Source organism: Hylobates moloch, unplaced genomic scaffold (genome assembly GCF_009828535.3).
Source record: "Hylobates moloch isolate HMO894 unplaced genomic scaffold, HMol_V3 SCAFFOLD_15, whole genome shotgun sequence".
In the NCBI taxonomy this organism is placed as follows: Eukaryota; Metazoa; Chordata; class Mammalia; order Primates; family Hylobatidae; genus Hylobates; species Hylobates moloch.
The window spans coordinates 44,320,968-44,340,987 of NW_026652290.1; the positions used below are offsets into that span (position 1 = coordinate 44,320,968).

The following is a 20,020-nucleotide window of genomic DNA, read 5'->3' on the forward strand; positions in this document are numbered from 1 at the left end:
ATTTCAAAACCAATCATGCCTTCCCAACAGTCCTCCGAAGTCTTAACTCATTTCAGCATTAACTCAAAAGTCCACAGTCCAACGTCTCATCTGAGACGAGGCAAGTCCCTTCCACCTATGAGCCTGTAAAATCAAAAGCAAGCTAGTTACTTCCTAGTTACAATGGGGGTACAGGCATTGGGTAAATACAGCCATTCCAAATGGGAGAAATTGGCCAAAACAAAGGGGCTACAGGCCCCATGCAAGTCCAGAATCCATCAGGGCAGTCAAATCTTAAAACTCCAAAATGATTTCCTTTGACTCCACGTCTCACATCCAGGTCACACTGATGCAAGAGGTGGGTTCCCTTGGTCTTGGGCAGCTCTGCCTCTGTGGCTCTGTGGGGTACAGCCTCCCTCCCAGCTGCTTTCATGGGCTGGTGTTGAGTGTCTGTGGCTTTTCCAGGCATGTGGTGAAAGCCATGGGTGGATCTACCATTCTGGGGTTTGGAGGACGGTGGGCCTCTTCTCACAGCTCCAGCAGGTGGTGCCCCAATAGGGACTCTGTCGGGGGGGCTCTGCCCCACATGTCCCTTCTGCACTGCCCTAGCAGAGGTTCTCCGTAAGAGCACTGCCCCTGCAGCAAACTTCTGCCTGAGCATCCAGGCATATCCATTCATCCTCTAAAATCTAGGTGGAGGTTCCCCGTTATTGACTTCTGTGCACCTGCAGGCTCAACACCCGTGGAAGCTGCCAAGGCTTGGGGCTTGCACCCTCTTAAGCCACAGCCTGAGCTGTACCTTGGCCCCTTTTAGTCGAGGCTGGAGTGGCTGGGACACAGGTCACCAAGTCCCTAGACTGCACACAGCAGAGGGACCCTGGGCCCAGCCCAGGAAACCATTTTTCCCTCCTAAATCTCTGGGCCTGTGATGGGAGGGGTTGCCACAAAGGTCTCTGACATGCCCTGGAGACATTTTCCCCATTGAGCTTAACCATTCAGCTCCTCATTACTTAATATGCAAATTTCTGCAGCTGGCTTGAATTTCACCTCAGAAAATGGGATTTTCTTTTCTATCACATTGTCAGGCTGCAAATTTTCCAAACTTTCATGCTCTTTCCCTTTTAAAACTGAATGCTGGCCAGGCACTGTGGCTCACGCCTGTAATCCCAGCACTTTGGGAGGCCGAGGCGGGTGGATCACGAGGTCAGGAGTTCGAGACCAGCCTGACCAACGTGGTGAAACCCTGTCTCTACTAAAAATACAAAACTTATCTGGCCATGGCGGTGGGCACCTGTAATCCCAGCTACTCGGGAGGCTGAGGCAGGAGAATCGTTTGAACCTGGGAGGTGGAGGTTGCAGTGAGCCGAAATCGTGCCATTGCACTCCAGCCTGGGCCACAAGAGTGAAACTCTGTCTCAAAACAACAACAACAAAAAAAACAAAAACAAAAAAACTGAATGCCTTTAACAGCACCCAAGTCACATCTTGAATGCTTTGCTGCTTAGAAATTTCTTTTTTTTTCTTTTTTTATAAATTTTTTTTTTTTTGCACACAAAACAATAAACATTTTCTAAAAATACATACAAACAAAAAGATGCATATCAAACATTAGGAAGGTTGCACATGGGAAGACGGGGAATAGAAATGGGGGGTGGGAATTAAAGAAAATAAATGAGAGAGGGACTTTCTATGGATCAATGATAATAACTCAATCCTCTATTTGACAGAGAAGAAGGAGCAGGAAGAGGAAGAAAAAGCAAGTGGGATAAAGGATCAGAAAGGGAGGAAAATAGAAAAAATTAGAGTATGACTCCAGGATAGACCTGTTTTGTTGTCGCTGGGTTGGTTTGTTGGTCTGTCTGTTGTATTTTTCATATGTTTCGCCATGTTGGCCAGGCTGGTCTTGAACTCCTAGCCTCAAGTGATCAACCCGCCTCAGCCTCCCAGAGTGCTGGGACTACGGGCGTGAGCCACCACGTCCAGCCCCCACATTGCATCTGGCCTCCGTGGTAGACCTCCCAGACGGGGCGGCTGGGCAGAGGCGCTCCCCATATCCCAGATGGGGTGGCCAGGCAGAGGCGCTTCTCACTTCTTCCCAGACGGGGTGGCCGGGCAGGAACGCTCCTCACTTCCCAGATGGGGCGGCCAGGCAGAGGCGCTCCTCACTTCCCAGATGGGGCGGATGGGCAGAGGCGCTCCTCACATCCCAGACGATGGGCACCCGGGCAGAGGCGCTCCTCACTTCCCAGACGGGGTGGCCGGGCAGAGGCGCTCCTCACTTCCCAGATGGGGCGGCCGGGCAGAGGCGCTCCTCACTTCCCAGACTGGGCAGCCGGGCAGAGGCGCTCCTCACTTCCCAGACGATGGGCGGCCGGGCAAAAAGAACAAAAAGACTGAATGCCTTGAACAGCACCCAAGTCACCTCTTGAATGCTTTGCTGCTTAGAAATTTCTTCTGCCAGATACCATAAATCATCTCTCTCAAGTTCAAAGTTCCATAAATCTCTAGGGCCGGGGCAAAATGCTGCCAGTCTCTTTGCTAAAACACAACAAGAATCACCTTTACTCCAGTTCTTAACAAGTTCCTCATCTCCATCTGAGACCACCTCAGCCTAGATTTCATTGGCCATATCATTATCAGCATTTTGGTCAAAGCCATTCAACAAGTCTCTAGGGAACTCCAAAGTTTCCTATATTTTCCTGCCTTCTGAGCCCTCCAAACTGTTCCAGCCTCTGCCTCTTACCCAGTTCCAAATTCACTTCCACGTTTTCAGGTATGTTTTCAGCAGCGCCCCACTCTACTGGTACCAATTTACTGTATTGGTCTATTTTCATGCTACTGATAAAGACATACCTGAGACTGGGCAATTTACAAAAGAAAGAGGTTTAATTGGACTTACAGTTCCATGTGGCTAGGGAGGCCTCACAATCATGGCAGAAGGCAAGGAGGAACAAGTCACATCTTATGTGGATGGCAGCAGGCAAAGAGAGAGCAAGCTTGTGTAGGGGAACTCCTGTTTTTGAAACCATCAGATCTTGTAAGACTTCTTCACTATTACGAGAACAGCATGGGAAAGATTTGCCCCCATGATTCAATTAACTCCCACCGGGTCCCTCCCACAACACATAGGAATTCAAGATAAGATTTGGGTGGGGACACACCCAAACCATATCACGTGCCATCTAAACTTCAGCAAAGCAAAACAAACCAAAAAACCCCAAGAGTATGGTAGGGATAGAGAATTTGCACTGTGACTTTATGCCATTTTTGTTTGCACACTGTGGATCACCATGGGCTTTGCTTTCATCATAGTGAAGTCTTTGTATTCCATATGAGTTAGCATTTTCTAGGAATGCTCCTCATCCTAGTTGTTACGATGGTAATTTCTTTTTTTTTTTTTTTTTTTTTTTTTGAGGCAGGGTCTCGCTCTGTTGCCCAGGCTGGAGTACAGTGGTGTGATCACAGCTCACTGCAGCCTCCACCTCCCAGGCTCAAGTGATCCTCCCACCTCAGCCTCCCAAGTAGCCAGGACTACAGGCATGCGCCACCATGCCCAGCTAAGTGTTTTATTTTTTGTAGATACAGGGTCTTCCTAAGTTGCTCAGGCTGGTCTCGAACTCCTGGGCTCAAGTGATCCTCCCACCTCAGCCTCCTGAAGTGCTGGGATTAAAGACATCAGCCACCACACCCGGCTTTAAATTCTGAGGTAGATTATTCTGTGGAATTTTGCTTCCATTATAATTCATCCTGTCTTTTGGCATCTCAGAGTAACGTGGTCAGAACAGAAATCTGGATTGGAGGCCCTCTCCTCAAGTGTGTTGTTCTGAGTGAAAGTTGCCCCGTCCCCTTACTCAAGTCATCCTTGATTCCTCTCCTTCTCTTGTCTGCCAGCTAAAGCCCCATTAGCAAGGGTCTCCATCATCGACTCATCTCCACCTCTTCAAACACCCTACAGCCTCATTCAAACCACCATCTTTTCCTTTAGTTAGTACATTAACTTCCTAACCGATCTTCCGAAGTGCTTTTACTTTTCGTGAAATTTGATAATCTCTTAAAATTACAAATTAGATAATGTCACTCCCCTGCTTACAACCTTACAATGGCTTTCTCTTGCACTCAGCATTAAAACAAACTTTGTTATATGCAACGTGACCCCTGACTGATTTTCTCAATCTGGGCTTATTCGGCTTTCGATCCAGCCTGCTCTTGGTATTTCTTGACCACGTCAAAATCATTCTGTCTTTAGGGCTTTGTTGCTTCCTCTTCTGCAGTATTCTTCACCAGCCCTTTCTCATGGTTACCAGCTCAGCTGATATCAGAGAGGCCTTCCATGACCACACGACCTATAGGGGTACCCCCCTCCCCATTCATCACTCTGACAGTACCAACCTATACATGGCAGCCTGTAAGATACATATATTTTAAATCTTTCTCCCCTCTCTAGAATGTGCGTTCCATGAGGGCAGGGACCTTATCTATGTTATTTACCATTGTATGCTTAACACCTAGAATAGTGCCTTGCAGTAAATATGTGCAAAACAAATAGAGCAAATATCTTTTTTTGGAGGGGGAGGCGGGGGACAGAGTCTCATAGAGCAAATATCTTTTTGAGTGCTTGAGAACTCTTCTTACCTAAAATGGAAGAGAGGGATGTGGGATGAGACCTTGGGGCAGTCCCTTAAACCTTTCGCATCTTAGTATTCTTGTATTCTTACCTCGAGAATCATGGTGGTAGATCCATGGTCTTTACTCTCCCTTCTGGCATTAGAATTCTTTTTTTTTTTTTTTTTTTTTTTTTTGTTGGGGGCTTCTTTTGTTGCCCCGGCGGGGGGGGGGGGGGTGGTTTTTGGCTCACTGCAACCTCCGCCTCCTGGATTCAAGCAGTTCTCCTGCCTCAGCCTCCCGAGTAGCTGGGACTACAGGCGCCCGCTACTACGCCTGGCTAATTTTTTGTATTTTTAGTAGAGACAGGGTTTCACTGCGTTAGCCAGGACGGTCTTGATCTCCTGACCTCGTGATCCACCCACCTCGGCCTCCCGAAGTGCTGAGATTACAGGTGTGAGCCACCGCACCCAGCCACTGGCATTAGAATCCTGTGAATTATGAGTATTTTTTATTATCTCCAAAAAATTGTTGCATGATTAAGACTAAGTTGTTTTTAACATATTGAAAATACTTCTCTATTGATACATACTCAGCATACTAAGACTTTAAGGCATAATTTTTAAAAATTTACTTTGAAATACCTCTATAATGCAATATAAGTGTTCTTAAAAATCACTGTGGTATAAAAATGGTGCAAAAAAATGAGAGCAAGGGGTTTAGGATCACAACACTCAAAAACTTTGTCAGTTACACATAAAAAAGGATAAGAACCTAATAATAATGGTGGCACAGTTTTTTACAAGTTAAATGATTAAGAAACACATAAATGTGGCATTCTATCTTGAAAAAGCCCTGAGATTTGCTTGTTAAAGTGGGTTGCTGAAGAGTTGCAGCTTGTAAGTTATTGTGAAGGGCTGTGAGGTAGGTTATTTGCAATCTGATGGAAGGTTGCAACACCCGATGTGGATGGGTGTGGTTGATAGTTGTGGTGAACTGAGACAGCTGGTAGGTATTTTGAGGTGCATGCATTTTGTACGCAGTATTTCTACATGGTTTGGTTCAATTTGCTGAACTCAATTCAGCTGGGTACAATTTTCTGTTGTTCACCTGGTGTTTGTCTCAGAGGACAAATTGCACATAAGCTAATGTGAAATTCACAAGTTATGCCCCAATTTTTCCCTAATATGTTAAGCATGTAGAAACAAATTTGCATTGAAAACAAGCATTATAGGAACATTGACTATAATTTTAGACTTCAAAAGTGTTGCACAAATAGTACACAAAGTTTTCTTTCTTTCCTTCTCTCTTTCTCTTTCTTTTCTTTCTTTTTTGATGGAATCTTGCTTTGTCATCCAGGCTGGAGTGCAGGGGCACAATCTTGGCTCACTGCAGCCTCTGCCTCCCAGGCAATTCTTGTGCCTCCGCCTCCCAAGTAGTTGGGATTATAGGTACGTGCCACCATGCCCAGATAATTTTTGTATTTTTAGGAGAGACTAGGTTTCGCCATGTTGGCCAGGCTGGTCTGAAACTCCTGAGCTCAAGCAGTCTACCACCTGTGCCTCCCGAAGTGCTGGGATTACAGGCATGAGCCACTGTGCCCGGTCACAAAGTTTTCATATGCCCTTACCCAGTGTCCCTACGTGACCATAGTATAGCGATCAAAAACCAGGAAGTTAACGTTGATGCTACACTCTTAACTAACCTTAGCTCTTATTCGGATTTTGTCATGTGTTGCATTGTTGTTATTTTTCTCTTCCAGGATCCAAATCAAGATCCCATAGTTCACTTAATTGTCATGGTTCCTTAGTCTTTTCCAATCGAGGACAGTTCATTACTCTGTCTTTCATGACCTTGACCCTTTAAAGAGTACTGTTATTTTGTGGAGCATTGCCCCAGTTTGGACTTCTCTGATGTTTCTTTACGGTTAAGTTGAGGTTATGCATTCTTGGCAAGAACAACCACAGAACTGATGTTGTGCTCTTCTCGGCATGTCATATGCTTGAAGTTGATAGATAAGACATTAATTTTTAAGATATGTTTAGTGTTTTTAAGTTTTAGTTGTATAATACAGTTTGCTGTTAATACTTTGCAGCCATTCATTTTTAGTGTGAAGTATAATGTCTTTTATTTTTATCAGTTCTTTTTTTCTTATGGTTAAGCCATGTGAAAATGAATTACAGTATTACAGGTATGCCCTTGTATTCTTTATTTTTCTTCCTGAAACTTAATATATTTTGATCCATCAGTTATTCCTATCAATTTGAGAGGGTATAATACTTTTGAAATAGAAGTGTTTTTCTGTATTGTCCTTGTGCAATTTTTTAAATATATTTACTATATATTTTTTTTCAGTTTCAATAGTCATGGGCATTCCCACAGTGAAGAGAGAAGTTAAATCTTACCTCATAGAAACTCTTCATTCCCTTATTGATAACCTGTATCCTGAAGAGAAGTTGGACTGTGTTATAGTAGTCTTCATAGGAGAGGTAATTATTTAATTGTTGTTATGTTTTTACCAAATATAGCCTATAAGATTTAAAACTAATTGAATATTTTAATATGATTTTAAAAGCACTTTTTAAAAAATATGGTGAGTAAAGCTTAGGTAATATATTCTATCTGATAGTTTAATGTAAATCGAACTCACTTCTCTCCTGCAATTACAAACCAAGAATAGTAATATTTGTTGTCAATAGGATGATATACACATAGATCTTTAAGAACGTGTGCCCATTTCTAGCTCTAAGACTTAAATTTGGAGATTTGCATTGATGATCTTTGGGAGTCCTGAAACCTGAAAAAGGTTTAGCCTCAGCTGGGGTTTTATCATTCTTTTATTCTCTCCATCCCTTCTCTGTACTCCTAAGAAATCATGTGAATGAGAAATACCACACTTCTTGTATTTTAGTCTCCTCAAAAGGTTTAGAGAAAGAATAAATCTTGAGCAAGTTCTTTTTAAATCATGAAGAATAAGACCCTAGAGTAAATATTTTCTTAATTATTGTATAGAATTTCAGAATGGGAAAGGATTTAGGACATAGTCTAGTTCTGGCCCACTAATTCCTAACTTTTTAGAGTTCCCCATGTCTTTTTAAACGAAAATGGTCTTGATGATTTCCTTATTAGAGAAGTAAACAAATGCATACTGTTCAAAACAATTACATAAATATATAATGAAAAATTACCTGTTACTCCTCTACGTAAATATAACTATTTCAAAATATATGTTGAGGGTTTTTTCCCTGTGGCTTGTACAGCTATATATGAATGGGATCATTCTATACATATTTTAATGTAATGGACATTTTTCCATGCTAACAAGAATAAATATCACAACATCATTCTTTATGGCTATAAAATATTTCATTATATGGTTTTAGCACAATTTATTTAATGTCTGATTGGTAGACATTTAGGCTGTTTCCTAACTGATACAGGTTGTCTCTTGTTCAAAAACATCTGAATTCTTTGTAATTGTTGCAAAACAGAACAGGAAATCATATGTATGCAGAGGTGATGGCTAAATGAAGTGGTTAGAAAGAGACAAAAGGAGTTTTTGAGGTGGGTTTCAGGCAGAATATTGCCTAAACCAAAACAACCAAATGATGTTGGTGGTAACCATGAAGAGGACTTTATAGTGAATGAATATATTTGTATATATTTTGTGACAGTGTCTCACTCTGTCACCCAGACTGGAGTGCAGTGGTGCAGTTTTGGCTTACTGCAACCTCGACCTCCCAGGCTCAAGCAATCCTCCTGTGTCAGCCTCCCAAGTAGCTGGGACTACAGGTGTGCACCACCATGCCCAGCTTATTTTTTGTATTTTGGGTGTGTGTGTGTGTGTGTTGAGATGGGGTTTCACTATGTTGCCCAGGCTATCTCCTGAGCTCAAGTGATCCTCCTACTCCAGCCTCCCAAAGTTCTGGGATTACAGATGTGCACCACCACACCCAGCCTAGGATGTTTTTTATATTATCCTGTTTATTCACATTGTTTCAGCAGTTTGCCCAGCAGCATTCCAAATACCTTACCTAAAAACTATAGGATTTGAATTTAGATTCTATAAGGAAATAACAGATTCATCAAGTTGGGAGAGCACCAACTGTTCAACTTTGAAAAATGGAGTTTCTAGAATTTCCAGGTTCATGGAGTGTTTAGTATACAATATGAAAACAATGTTGGTTTTTTTTTTTTAATTCAGTGTTCTTATTTTACCATAGTACACATTCTAGTTTGTGCTTCACAGGAAGAGTACCCGAGGCCTTTACTATGCCTTCTTTAAATTCTTTGATGTAAGCTGGTTTAACAGGGCTAATTAGCTGGCCCAGGGTCAGAAGTTTGCACAGTAGAGGCCGGGTGCAGTGGCTCACACCTGTAATCCTAGCACTTTGGGAGGCTGAGGCGGACAGATCACGAGGTCAAGAGATCGGGACCATCCTGGCCAACTTGGTGAAACCCTGTCTCTCCTGAAAATACAAAAATTAACTGGGCATGGTGGCACGTGCCTGTAGTCCCAGCTACTTGGGAGGCTGAGGCTGGAGAATCGCTTGAACCCAGGAGGCAGAGGTTGCAGTGAGCTGAGATTGTGCCACTGCACTCCAGCCTGGGTGACAGAGTGAGACTCTGTCTCAAAAAAATAAAAAATAAAAAAAGAATTTGCACAGCAGGAATACAGAAGTTGAATAACCAGAGAGTATTTATTAAATTGCTGTGGCATTTTTGGTTTTTGTTTTTATTTTTTGTTGTATATTTCATTTATGCTAAGAAATATTATTTCTTCTGTGTTTTGATGTTTTGATAGATAATACATCACATGGTTTTTAAAATCTCCATGTGTATTATATACACTGAACAGTGTTCCTTCCAGTGATGTGCTTTAGACACTTAGTTTACTGTGATGACTATTGATAGCTGTACCAATTCAGAGACGTGTAATGGCCCTAATTCTGTACAGATGGTATAAGGTTAATGTTTCATATTAGAGCATAAACAGCTATTTAGAGTTCTTTCTGATTTTGATAACATATTTTCCTGGAAAATTATCCATTTTATCCAAGTTTTAAACTTTGCTTTAGGCAGAGGTGAGAAATGCAGGCTCCTGTTCTTTTTGCGGTTCTTCCCCCACCGATTGCTTTGTGCACACGTGCGTATCTGTGACTGGCTAGTTAACGGATCTGTTTTCATTTATGATATTCTAAAAACCTTCTTGGGTTTATTTATTATTTCCTTTTTTGTTTGTTTTCTGATCCATTGATGTCTGCTTTTAACATTATTAATTTTTTCTTCCATTTTAGTTCCATTTTTTACTTTTCAAACATGTTCACCCAAATGCTAACTTGATTTATTTTCGTTATTTATTTTTTAGATATAAGAATTAATATGCATTTTGCTGCCTGGTGGTAACTGCTTTAATTGGGAGCTTTTTGGTTTTTTATTTTAAATTAATGGTGAAATGTTCGGTCATAATTTGTCAGCTGGTGTGTGTGTTTGTGTGTGTGCGTGTTTATACATGTTTATATACACATACATACATATAGTTTTTGTTCTGCTGAATTTCCCCCTTTTGTCTTATTATTTTGGATAGTTGCTGTGCTGGTTCGTCTTTAAGGATCATCACTGGAGATGAAGTTTTCCCTAGGCTGCTGGTTTACAGGAGGATGAGGGGACACAATAGTGTTCCAGATGACTCTGCCTTTCCTTCTGCCATGCAGTTGGGCCGCTTCCTGCAAATACTGCTAGCCTGTGCAGCTCGTCATGTTACCTCTGGTTATTAGGACTAAACTGGATCCCTTTGGAGTTTAAGAATTTGGGCAATTAATACCTTAAAATAAAGTTTGCGGTTTTTGCATCAGGTTCTCATTGCTAATTGTATATGATTTTCAGGAGGGAAAGTGGGAAGTACTGTCAGTGCTGTGTTCCCACCTAAACTCTGTATAAGTAGCTGAGTCTGTTCTAGTTAGACAGCTTAGTGTGCCTTCAGCCAAGGTTTACTTACCTGAATGTTTTTGAACTCTTTTTCTATCCCAAAGCACCTGAAGAGTACAACAGCCATAGAAACAGTACAAACTCTTTCAGTTGCCTGTTAATCATATTTTTTAAAAAAGGCAAAAGTGTACATTTCATTCTAAGTATTCTTTTACTTAATGAACAAGTGTCCATTGAAGTGCCAAAATGAGGAAGGTACTGGAAGGGATTAAAACTCTTTAAAGGCCAGACATGGTGGCTCCTGCCTGTAATCCCAATGACGTGGGAGGCTGAGGCCGGAGGATCACTTGAGGCCAGGAGTTATAGACCAGCCTGGGCAACAGAGCAAGACTCTATCTCTAAAAAAATTTTTTTTAATTATCCAGGCATTGTGGTACAAACCTGTAGTCCCAGCCACTCAGGAGGTTGAGGTAGGAGGATCACTTCAGTTCAGGAGTTCAAGGCTTCAGTGAGCTGTGATCAAGCTACTGCATCCAGCTTGGGTGACAGAGACCTTATCCCAAAAAAAAAATCTATAAAAATCCATTAGATAATAAATGTTGGCCCAAAATTGAAGTCTAGCAGTACACTAGAATATTAATATTTTATGCCATTAGCGTTATTTTTCTGCTTTTTGAAAAAAAATTATTAGTTATATATGTACACGGCTAAGGTGTCCGATAGTTCTACAAAGTTGGTTAAAATAGTCTCCTGTTTTCATCCCCCCACCCATTCCCCAGCCCCTATTTTCTTTGCTTTCCCTTCCCCGTTTACTCCTCTTCTGGGACCTTTTAGGTTTCTTAGCTCTAGTTAGCTAGCTGGCAAGTAAAGTAAAAAAAAACTCCCTGTGAGTTTCTCTATCATTTTTCTGTGTTCTATTTTATTAGTTTTCACTCTAACCTTATTAGCTTTATTCTGCTGCTTTCAGTTTGGCTTACTCTTTTTTTCCTAGATTTTTAAGGTGATTGGGTAGATTATTGCTCGGAAGGCTTTCTTCTTTTCTAATATAGTCAGTTTAAAGCTATAACTTTCCCTCTAAGCACCACTTTAGCTGCATTCCATAAATTTTGGTATGTCATGTTTTCATTTTCATTCAGATCAAAATACTTTCTGATCGTCTTGTAATCTCTCCTTTGACCCATGAGTTATTTAGAAAAGTGCTTAAAATTTTTTACCCATTTGAGGATTTCCAAAATTTTCTTCTTTTGTTGATTTATAATTTAACTACTTCATAGTCAGAGAATACATACTTTGCAGGATTTCAGTCCTTTACAATTTAGCAATACTTGTTTATGACCTAGTGTATGGTCTGTCCTGGACAGTGTTTCATATGTTCTTAAAAACAATGGATTCTGTTGTTATCCAGTAAAGTGCCCCGCCTCCCTTCCCTCCCTTTCCCTCCCTTTCCCTTTTCCTTCCTTTCCTTTCCTTTGACAATCATCTATCTAATCTATCATTCATCTGTCTAATCTGTCTGTCCATCTAATCTATTTATTTTTTTAGAGATGGAATCTTGCTCTGTCACCCAGGCTAGAGTACGGTGTTGTGATCATAGCTCACTATAATCTTGAGCTCCTGGGTTCAAGCAGTTCTCCCACCTTGACCTCCCAAAGCACTGAAATTACAGGCATGAGCCACCATTCCTGGCCATGACTAATTTTTTTTGTTTTTGTTTTTTTAAATTTTTGTCTCGCTATGTGGCAGTGGCTGGTCTTGAACTCCTGGGCTCAAGCAGTCTTCCTGCCTTAGCCTCCTGAGTATCTAGAAGTGTCTTACTATAGATACATATTAGACCAAGTTGGTTGATAGTGTTGTTCAGGTCTTCTATATACTTGCTAATTATCTGTCTAGTTTTTTAATCTGTCTAGCTTCTATTCTTGATTTTAAATGCTAGATTATTGTATTGGTGTATCAGTAGTATTTTGGCCTGTAATTTTTCAGCAGCTAGATTTAAAAATGTTTATGCATTGGTTGTAAATCATACAAACTGGCTGGGCATGGTGGCTCATGCCTATAATCCCAGTACTTTGGGAAGCTTAAGTGGAAGGATTGCTTAAGCCCAGGAGCTTGGGATCAGTCTGGGCAACATAGCAAGACCCCATCTGCACAAAAAGTAAAAATGTAGCCAGGCATGGTGGTACACACCTGTGGTCCCAACTATTTGAGAGGCTGAGGTGGGAGGATCACTTGAGCAAGACTATGTTTCTTAAAAAAAAAAAAAAAAACATACAAACTACTATAAGAAATAAATTGTATGTGTGTGTGTATGAATAATATTCCATAAAGTTTGCTTGTAAGTCAATAAATATTTACAAGCAAATAATTTGCTTTTAATTCAATAAATATTTTTACAAGCCTCTGCCCACTGAAACTTATCGAGAAGGACAAGAAAGAAAACCCCAAAATATGTAATATGTTAGGTGGATGTTAGGTGATAATGAGTGCTGTAGAGGATAAATCAGTAAATAAGAAAAGAGGCTTTGGGTTGCCCAGGGAGGGTGGGCAGGACATTTGGGCAAAAGCCTGAGGGATGTAAGAGTTGGACAATCCAGGCAGAGGAACTGTATGTGCAAAGGCCCTGTGGTAAGAGCATTGCTTGGCAAATTTGCCAAGCAGCAAGGAGAGGCCTGTATGGCTTGAATAGAGAAGGTGGGAGACTCAGTAGCAGGAGGCAGTCAGAGAAGGGTGGAGTGGGCGGGATCACATAGAATGCTACAGGCCATTGCTAGAACTTGGCTTTTACTCTAAGTCACCAGGGCTGGCAAACTTTTTTTAAAGGACCAATAATAAATATTTTAGGCTTTGGGAGTCATACAGTCTCTGTTGGAACTGTTCAGCTCTGCCATTTTAGCCTGAAAACAGCCATAAACAATACACGAACGAATGGGGTTGTGTTTCAATAATGTTTTACTTGAGGATAACAGGCAGTGGATCTGTTTTGCCAAACCTGACCCCAATTTAGATGGAAAGTCATTTGAGAGTTTTTAATAGAGAAGACACTTAACTAACCCTTTTTTGAAAAAAGTATTTTAAAAGACTTTTTGTTCTGAAATAATTTTAGATTTACAGAAAGTTGCAAAAATTATAGAGGGTATCTCATTCACTCAGCTTGCTCTGACGTTAACAACTTATGTAGCCATATTATAGTTATCAAAACCAGGAAATTAATACTGATATAATACTCAGCCAAACTATAGACTTTATTTGAGTTTCCTGTTTTTCCACCTGGGTTCGCCTTTCTGTTCCAGCATGCACTACGGAACACCACGTTGCAGTTAGCGGTTCTCATGCTTTAGCTTCCTCCTGTCCATGTTTGTGTCTTTCATGAACGTGGCACTTTTGATGAGCACGGGCACTGGTCAGTTATTTTGTAAAATGTCTCAGTTTGGATTTATCTGATATTTTCTCATGATTATATTTTGGCTATGCATTTTTGGCAAGAATAATATGACTTGCCTTTTTAAAAAGGATCCTGCTGTCTGCTTTGGTAAGGGCAAAAGAAAGGAGACTACTTAGAAAGCTGTTGCCATAATCGAGGTGAGGCTTGGACTGGGAGACTGTTCATGGGGGTGATCAGGGATGGGTAAATTATGAACATGTTTTTAACTAAATGGGTTCTAATAAAAAATGAGAACCATTGCTATAGCATCAACATACTATTAAGGACAAAGTTCCAATTAATGAACTTAAAATAGCCCTTTTAATGTTTTCTGTTTAGTTTTAGTTTTGTGCATTTGAATAGAAATATGTATCAAATTTAGGCTTAAATGTCAAATCTTCAGAGAGATTTTCTCTGAATGTAATGTTTAAGTAGGTCATCTCTGTTTTTCCTCTATTATTGCATTCAATTTTTATAACACAATATTCAGTTATATATATGCATACATATGTGTACATATTTTTGTTTGCTTATGAACTGCTTCTCTCGCCAGTTTTAAGTTCTACAAGCAGAGATCTTCTTTATTTGCCAACCTATACTCAGAGCTTGATAATATGGATACAGTGGATCCATGTATGTATCCAGTATGGACACAGTGTATATATCCATCCGTTTCTTTTCTCCACATTCTTCCTAATACTTGTTATCTTTTGTCTTTTTGACAGTTAGCCGTCCTGACAGATGTGATGATACCTGATTGTGGTTTTAATTTGCATTTCCCTAATGATTAGCAGTGTTGAACATTTTTCATATATCTGTTGGCCATTTGTATGTCATCTTTTGGGAAATGTCTGTTCAGGTCCCTTGCCTATTTTTTCAGTGTTTTTTCTTACTCTTGAGCTGTTTGAGTTCCTTATATATTTTGGATATTAACTGTTTATCAGATGTGCAGCATGCAGATATTTTCTCCTAACCCATAGGTTGTCAGGCATGCTGTTAATTATTTCCTTTGCCATGTAGAAGAGTTTTAGTTAGATGTGATCCTATTTGTCTATTTTTGTTCTTGTTGCCTGAGCTTTTGGGGTCATATCCAAAACACCATTGCCCAGGCCAATGTCGTGTAGTTTTTCTCTTACATTTTCTTCTGGTAGTTTTAGAGTCTTCTTTTGTTTTCAATCCATTTTGAGTTGATTTGTATATTTGGTGTGAGGCGAAGGTCCACTTTCATTCATCTGTATGTGGATATCCAGTTTTCTCAGCACCATTTATTAAAGAAACTTTTTTCATTGAGTGTTCTTGGCACCTTTGCTGAAAATCAATTGACCATGCATACATTGAGTTCATTTCTAGGCTCTATATTCTGTTCCATTGGCCAGTGTGTCTGCTTTTTAAAAATCAATACCGTACTGTTTACATTATTATAGCTTCATAGTATAGTTTGAAATAATAAAGTGTGTTGCCTCCAGCTTTATTGTTTTTCCTCATGATTACTGTGGCTATTTGGTGTGTGTGTGTGTGTGTGGGGGGGGGGGGGGTTATATATGAATTTTAGGATTTTTTTCCCATTTCTGAGAAAAATGTCATTAAATTTTTTGATAGGGATTACATTGAATCTGTAGATCACTTTGGGTAATAAGGACATTTAAATGATATTCATTCTTCCAATCCGTGAACAAAGATATCTGTTTATTTGTGTATTCTTCAAATTATTTCATCAACATTTTATAATTTTTGGTGTCTAGTTCTTTCACTTCCTTGGTTAAATTTTTTCATAAGTTTTTTTTGGTAGCTATTGTAAATGGGATCATTCTCTTGATTTCTTTTTCAGATAGTTCATTGTTAGTATATAGAAATGCTACCGATGTTTGTATATTGATTTTGTATCCACAACTTTACTGTATTTATTACTTCTAACAGTTTTTTCTAACAGTTTTTTAGTGGAATCATTAGAGTTTTCTGTATGATAAGATCATGTCATCAGCAAACAGTGACAATTTCACTTCTTCCTTTTCTATTTAGATACCTTTTATTTCTTTCTCTTGGCTAATTACTGTGTCAGGGACTTCTAGTATTATGTTGAATAGAAGTTGTGAGAGTGTGCTTCCCTGTCTTTTTCCAGATATTCAAGGAAAAGCTTTAATTTTTCACCACACAGTGTAACATTAGCTGTTGGTCTCTCATATATATGGCTTTCTTGTGTTGAGGTGCATTCCTTCTGTACCTGAGTTGGTGAGAACTTTTTCATCATGAAAGCATGTTGAATTTTGTCCAGTGCATTTTCTGCATCTAATGAGATGATTGTATGGTTTCTGTCCTTTATTTTGTAATGTGAGTTATCACATTCATTGATTTGCGTATGTTGGACCATTCTTGGATCCTAGGGATAAGTCCCACTTGATCATGGTGAATGATCCTTTTAATATGTAGTTGAATGCTAGTATTTTGCTGAGGATTTTTGCATGTATGTTCATCACAAATATTGGCCTGTAATTTTCTTTTCTTGTAATGGCCTTGTATGGCTTTGGTGTCGGAGCGGCATTGGCCTCATTAAGAAGAGTTTGGAAGCACTCCGTCCTCTTCCACATTTTTGAAATAGTTTTGAGAAGGATTGGTATTTGTTTTTCTTCTCTCCTAGGACTGCTTTTGTTAAGTTTGTAATTTGTGTAAAGTGACACAAATTACAGTTGTTTAAGTGAATCTTTTACTAGATACGTGAACTAGAAGGCAACATAGGATTTTGTGTAGTAGTACACGTGGATTACTTTGTTTTATAAATTTGATTACACATTACATAACAAATCTGTGTTCACGTAAGGTTATTCTTCTTGGTTCCCGTTTTGGACAGCCAGGGACCTGGAACTGGTCTTATTCACCTTTGTATTCCTGTTTCCTTAGGTGGACAAATCACTGTCCGTCATTAAATGCTTATCAAATTGAATTTCAGGTTGTTAAACACAGTAAAGTTCATAAAAACCATACTTGTTCATATTCTCCAAAATTGTAGATTGATGAGTGGTTAAATACTCATTGGTCAAATTTGTGAATGATAATTTATTTAAAAAGAAATCACTAATGTTTGGGCTTCTATAGAGGAAGTACAGAGAGTTTTGAGCTATATTCCAATTGTGTCTCCATAGTTTGTTAAGACTTTGAAGGATTTGATCTCATGAAACTATCTTACATGAGTTGTTAGACTTAACAACAAAAATTAGAATTACTTTCAATTACAGAAATTAAAATAATTTTTGGTGTTATCGCCGTATTTAAAATTGATAGGTAGGTAGGTGTATTAGTCCATTTTCATGCTGCTGATAAAGACAAACCCAAGACTGGGTAATTTATAAAGAAAAATGGACTCACAGTTCCACATGGCTGGGAGGGCCTCACAATCATGGCAGAAGGCGAAAGGCATGTCTTACATGGCAACAGACAAGAGAGAAAATAAGAATCAAGTGAAAGGGGAAACCCCTTATAAAACATCAGATCTTGTAAGCCTTATTCACTATCACAAGAACAGTATGGGGGAAACCGCCCCCATGATTCAGTTATTGCCACAGGGTCCCTCCCTGAACACATGGGAATGATGGGAGCTACAATTCAAGATGGGACTTGGGTGGGGACACAGCCAAACCATATCAGTAGGGCTCTGGCTGGCTCAAAAATGTGGCCATGGCCCTGCAACCCACCCTGCCATGTCCCTGGCCTGGTTGTCCCTTGGGCTTCCTGGGGTCCTTGAAGGGGCAAGGATCTGGAGTTAGGAGGAGGATGATGTCTGGACACACACACTGGAGAAATAATGCTCGTAATTATTTACATTTGCCCATCACCTGTGCTCCACCCTGTTAATCAGTCCTTACAGCTATCCTAGAAATTGGTTTCACTTTGGCCCAATTCCGTGGTCTTTGACATAGCATCAGAGACAGACTCAGTTTACCTCTTAGAGGAGAAAAGCTAGTGGTGTTTATCTCTGTTAGACCCCTGGGAGCCAGAGCCCTGGAACAAGTCAATTCTTACTGTTGAACGTCACCTCTTCCAGGCAGCCTCTTCTGATGCTTCTACCCTCCAGGCTGGGTTAGGTCTGAACTTGGTTGAAAATGTCTGTTTAAAACATGCCTGCCATGCTTAGACTTGTTCACTGCAGTGGTTCCAGCCTGGCCTAGAGTAGGCATTCAGTAAATGTTTGTGAAATGTGAATATGTGATTCACTAAATCAATAACGAAAATAAAGTAAAATTAATAAGAAGTATTAGAATTTTGACTTGTTCATAATTTAAAAATACGCAGATCTGATAAATGTTTATTTCTAACTGATTGAAGTGCTCTTGATTCAGTTCTCAGTGTCAGTGTAATAATATTAATATGGTGTAATAGCAGTTTTTTATTACATAGTTTTATCATTTAATCTCATAATCTCTAAGGTATTTCCTTTTTTTCATAGAATAGGAAATTGAAACTCAGAGAAATGACTTACTTTAGAGTATACAGTTCAGTAGCTACAGAGGCAAACCTTGAACCTAGGTTTTATGATTCCAAGTAGAAAAATCTTTCTTCATATCGTGCAGCATCTGTCACTAATGCTATTCACTATAGTTTGGATGTTTTGATAGAAGTAGAAGTAGTTTTTGTGTTCAGTTTTCCTAGTGAATGCAACACAGACAATTAAAAATAATAACTTCAATATCTGCTTATTAGCAAGTGCTCAATGACATTCAGTAGTACAATAGAACAATACAGAAATGCAAATTTAATAAATTGTCTAAAAATTTAATGTATTGTTTTAATGAATGTTTTTATCATTCATTTCATTTTGAGTTCAATATTAATAGTTATAAAAATATAAAAACTTGAATATAGATACATTTTTTTTCTTTCCCAGACAGATATTGATTATGTACATGGTGTTGTAGCCAACCTGGAGAAAGAGTAAGTTCTTCTTAATTATAAACATAAAAATATTTTGGTTACTGTTATCTCTTGGGTTTCTTGCTAAAAGAACATGCCTTCCTTGATAGTTGATTTCTCTGTGGAGTTCATTGTTTATTAGATCACCTCTGATTGGTATTTTATATCGTCATAAAGTAGGTGCATATATATCCAGTTATGTGATGGGATACACTGGTGTATTTCATTATAGAAAAGACTTGAATGTCCTATGTATGTAACACTATTAAATAACAGTCTTTAATCTTGAAGACAGTGAATACAGAGAGAGTCATATGAGATTAAATCTTTCACACTGTGTTTACCAGGCGAAATCTTTCTGCTCTCAGGGTAGATATTTAACATAGTAATTTCAGACCTCAATTTTAAACTATGTCTTAATACGTTCTATTCTGCAAAGACTGAGTAGCAGTTTACTGTGAGCAAGGCACATGGTAGGTAACAGAAGGAAAGCTTAGTAAGTTTCAGATATTATTTTTTATAATATTGCCTTAATAGTTTCAATAGTGTAATAAAATTAGTCTTGCTATGAATTTCTTCATTAAATTGTATCTGTTTTTTGTCCCTAAAAGACATAGCTTCTACTTAAAAAGAAAAGACAAAAAAGAAGCAACAATCATTTGCTAACCCTACGTTTAAAATAATGTGGCTCCTTGTCTATCAAAATGTTAAAACTGAATATTTAAAAACATTATAGTTCAGGATTAAATTGTTATTTATGTGATTTTTCTGAAGTGCTGAGTTTGTTGGAAGTCCTTATAGAAACACAATTTGGCATAGACTTCTTAAGTAAAGGAACAGGGCAATAATGATTGGTCCCCTTTCCCACTGACCTCAGGGACACGTCTGTGGGCTTATGCAAGGATTCTGTTTACATCTTCCTCAGTGTGTAGAAAACCAAGTTCAGGCAAAAAGTACAGTTAAACACTAAGAACATTGGTGCAAAGGCAGGCAGTTGCACTAGCATTTTGTGGAGATTTGCAAAAATGAATCAAAGGAGAATACAAATGCAAAAGAAATTACAATTCAGTCAGTACAGACTAATTAAAAAACTTTAGAAAGGGTTCTTAACCTCAGCCCAATGGACATTTTGGGCCAGATAATTTTTTGTTGTGGGGGCTGCCATATGCATTGTAGAATGTGGGGCAGGAT

At 39.2% G+C, this 20,020-nt stretch overlaps 1 protein-coding gene across 1 annotated transcript in view; it reads left to right on the forward strand.

Moving 5' to 3' along the window:
* Nucleotides 1-20,020, forward strand: part of MGAT4A (alpha-1,3-mannosyl-glycoprotein 4-beta-N-acetylglucosaminyltransferase A) — a 113,278-nt gene that overhangs the window by 62,203 nt on the left and 31,055 nt on the right. The window contains exons 5-6 of the mRNA XM_032178739.2: nucleotides 6,937-7,070; nucleotides 18,804-18,850. Of these exons, the coding sequence (XP_032034630.1) occupies nucleotides 6,937-7,070; nucleotides 18,804-18,850 (181 nt within the window). The remainder of the gene's footprint in view (nucleotides 1-6,936; nucleotides 7,071-18,803; nucleotides 18,851-20,020) is intronic.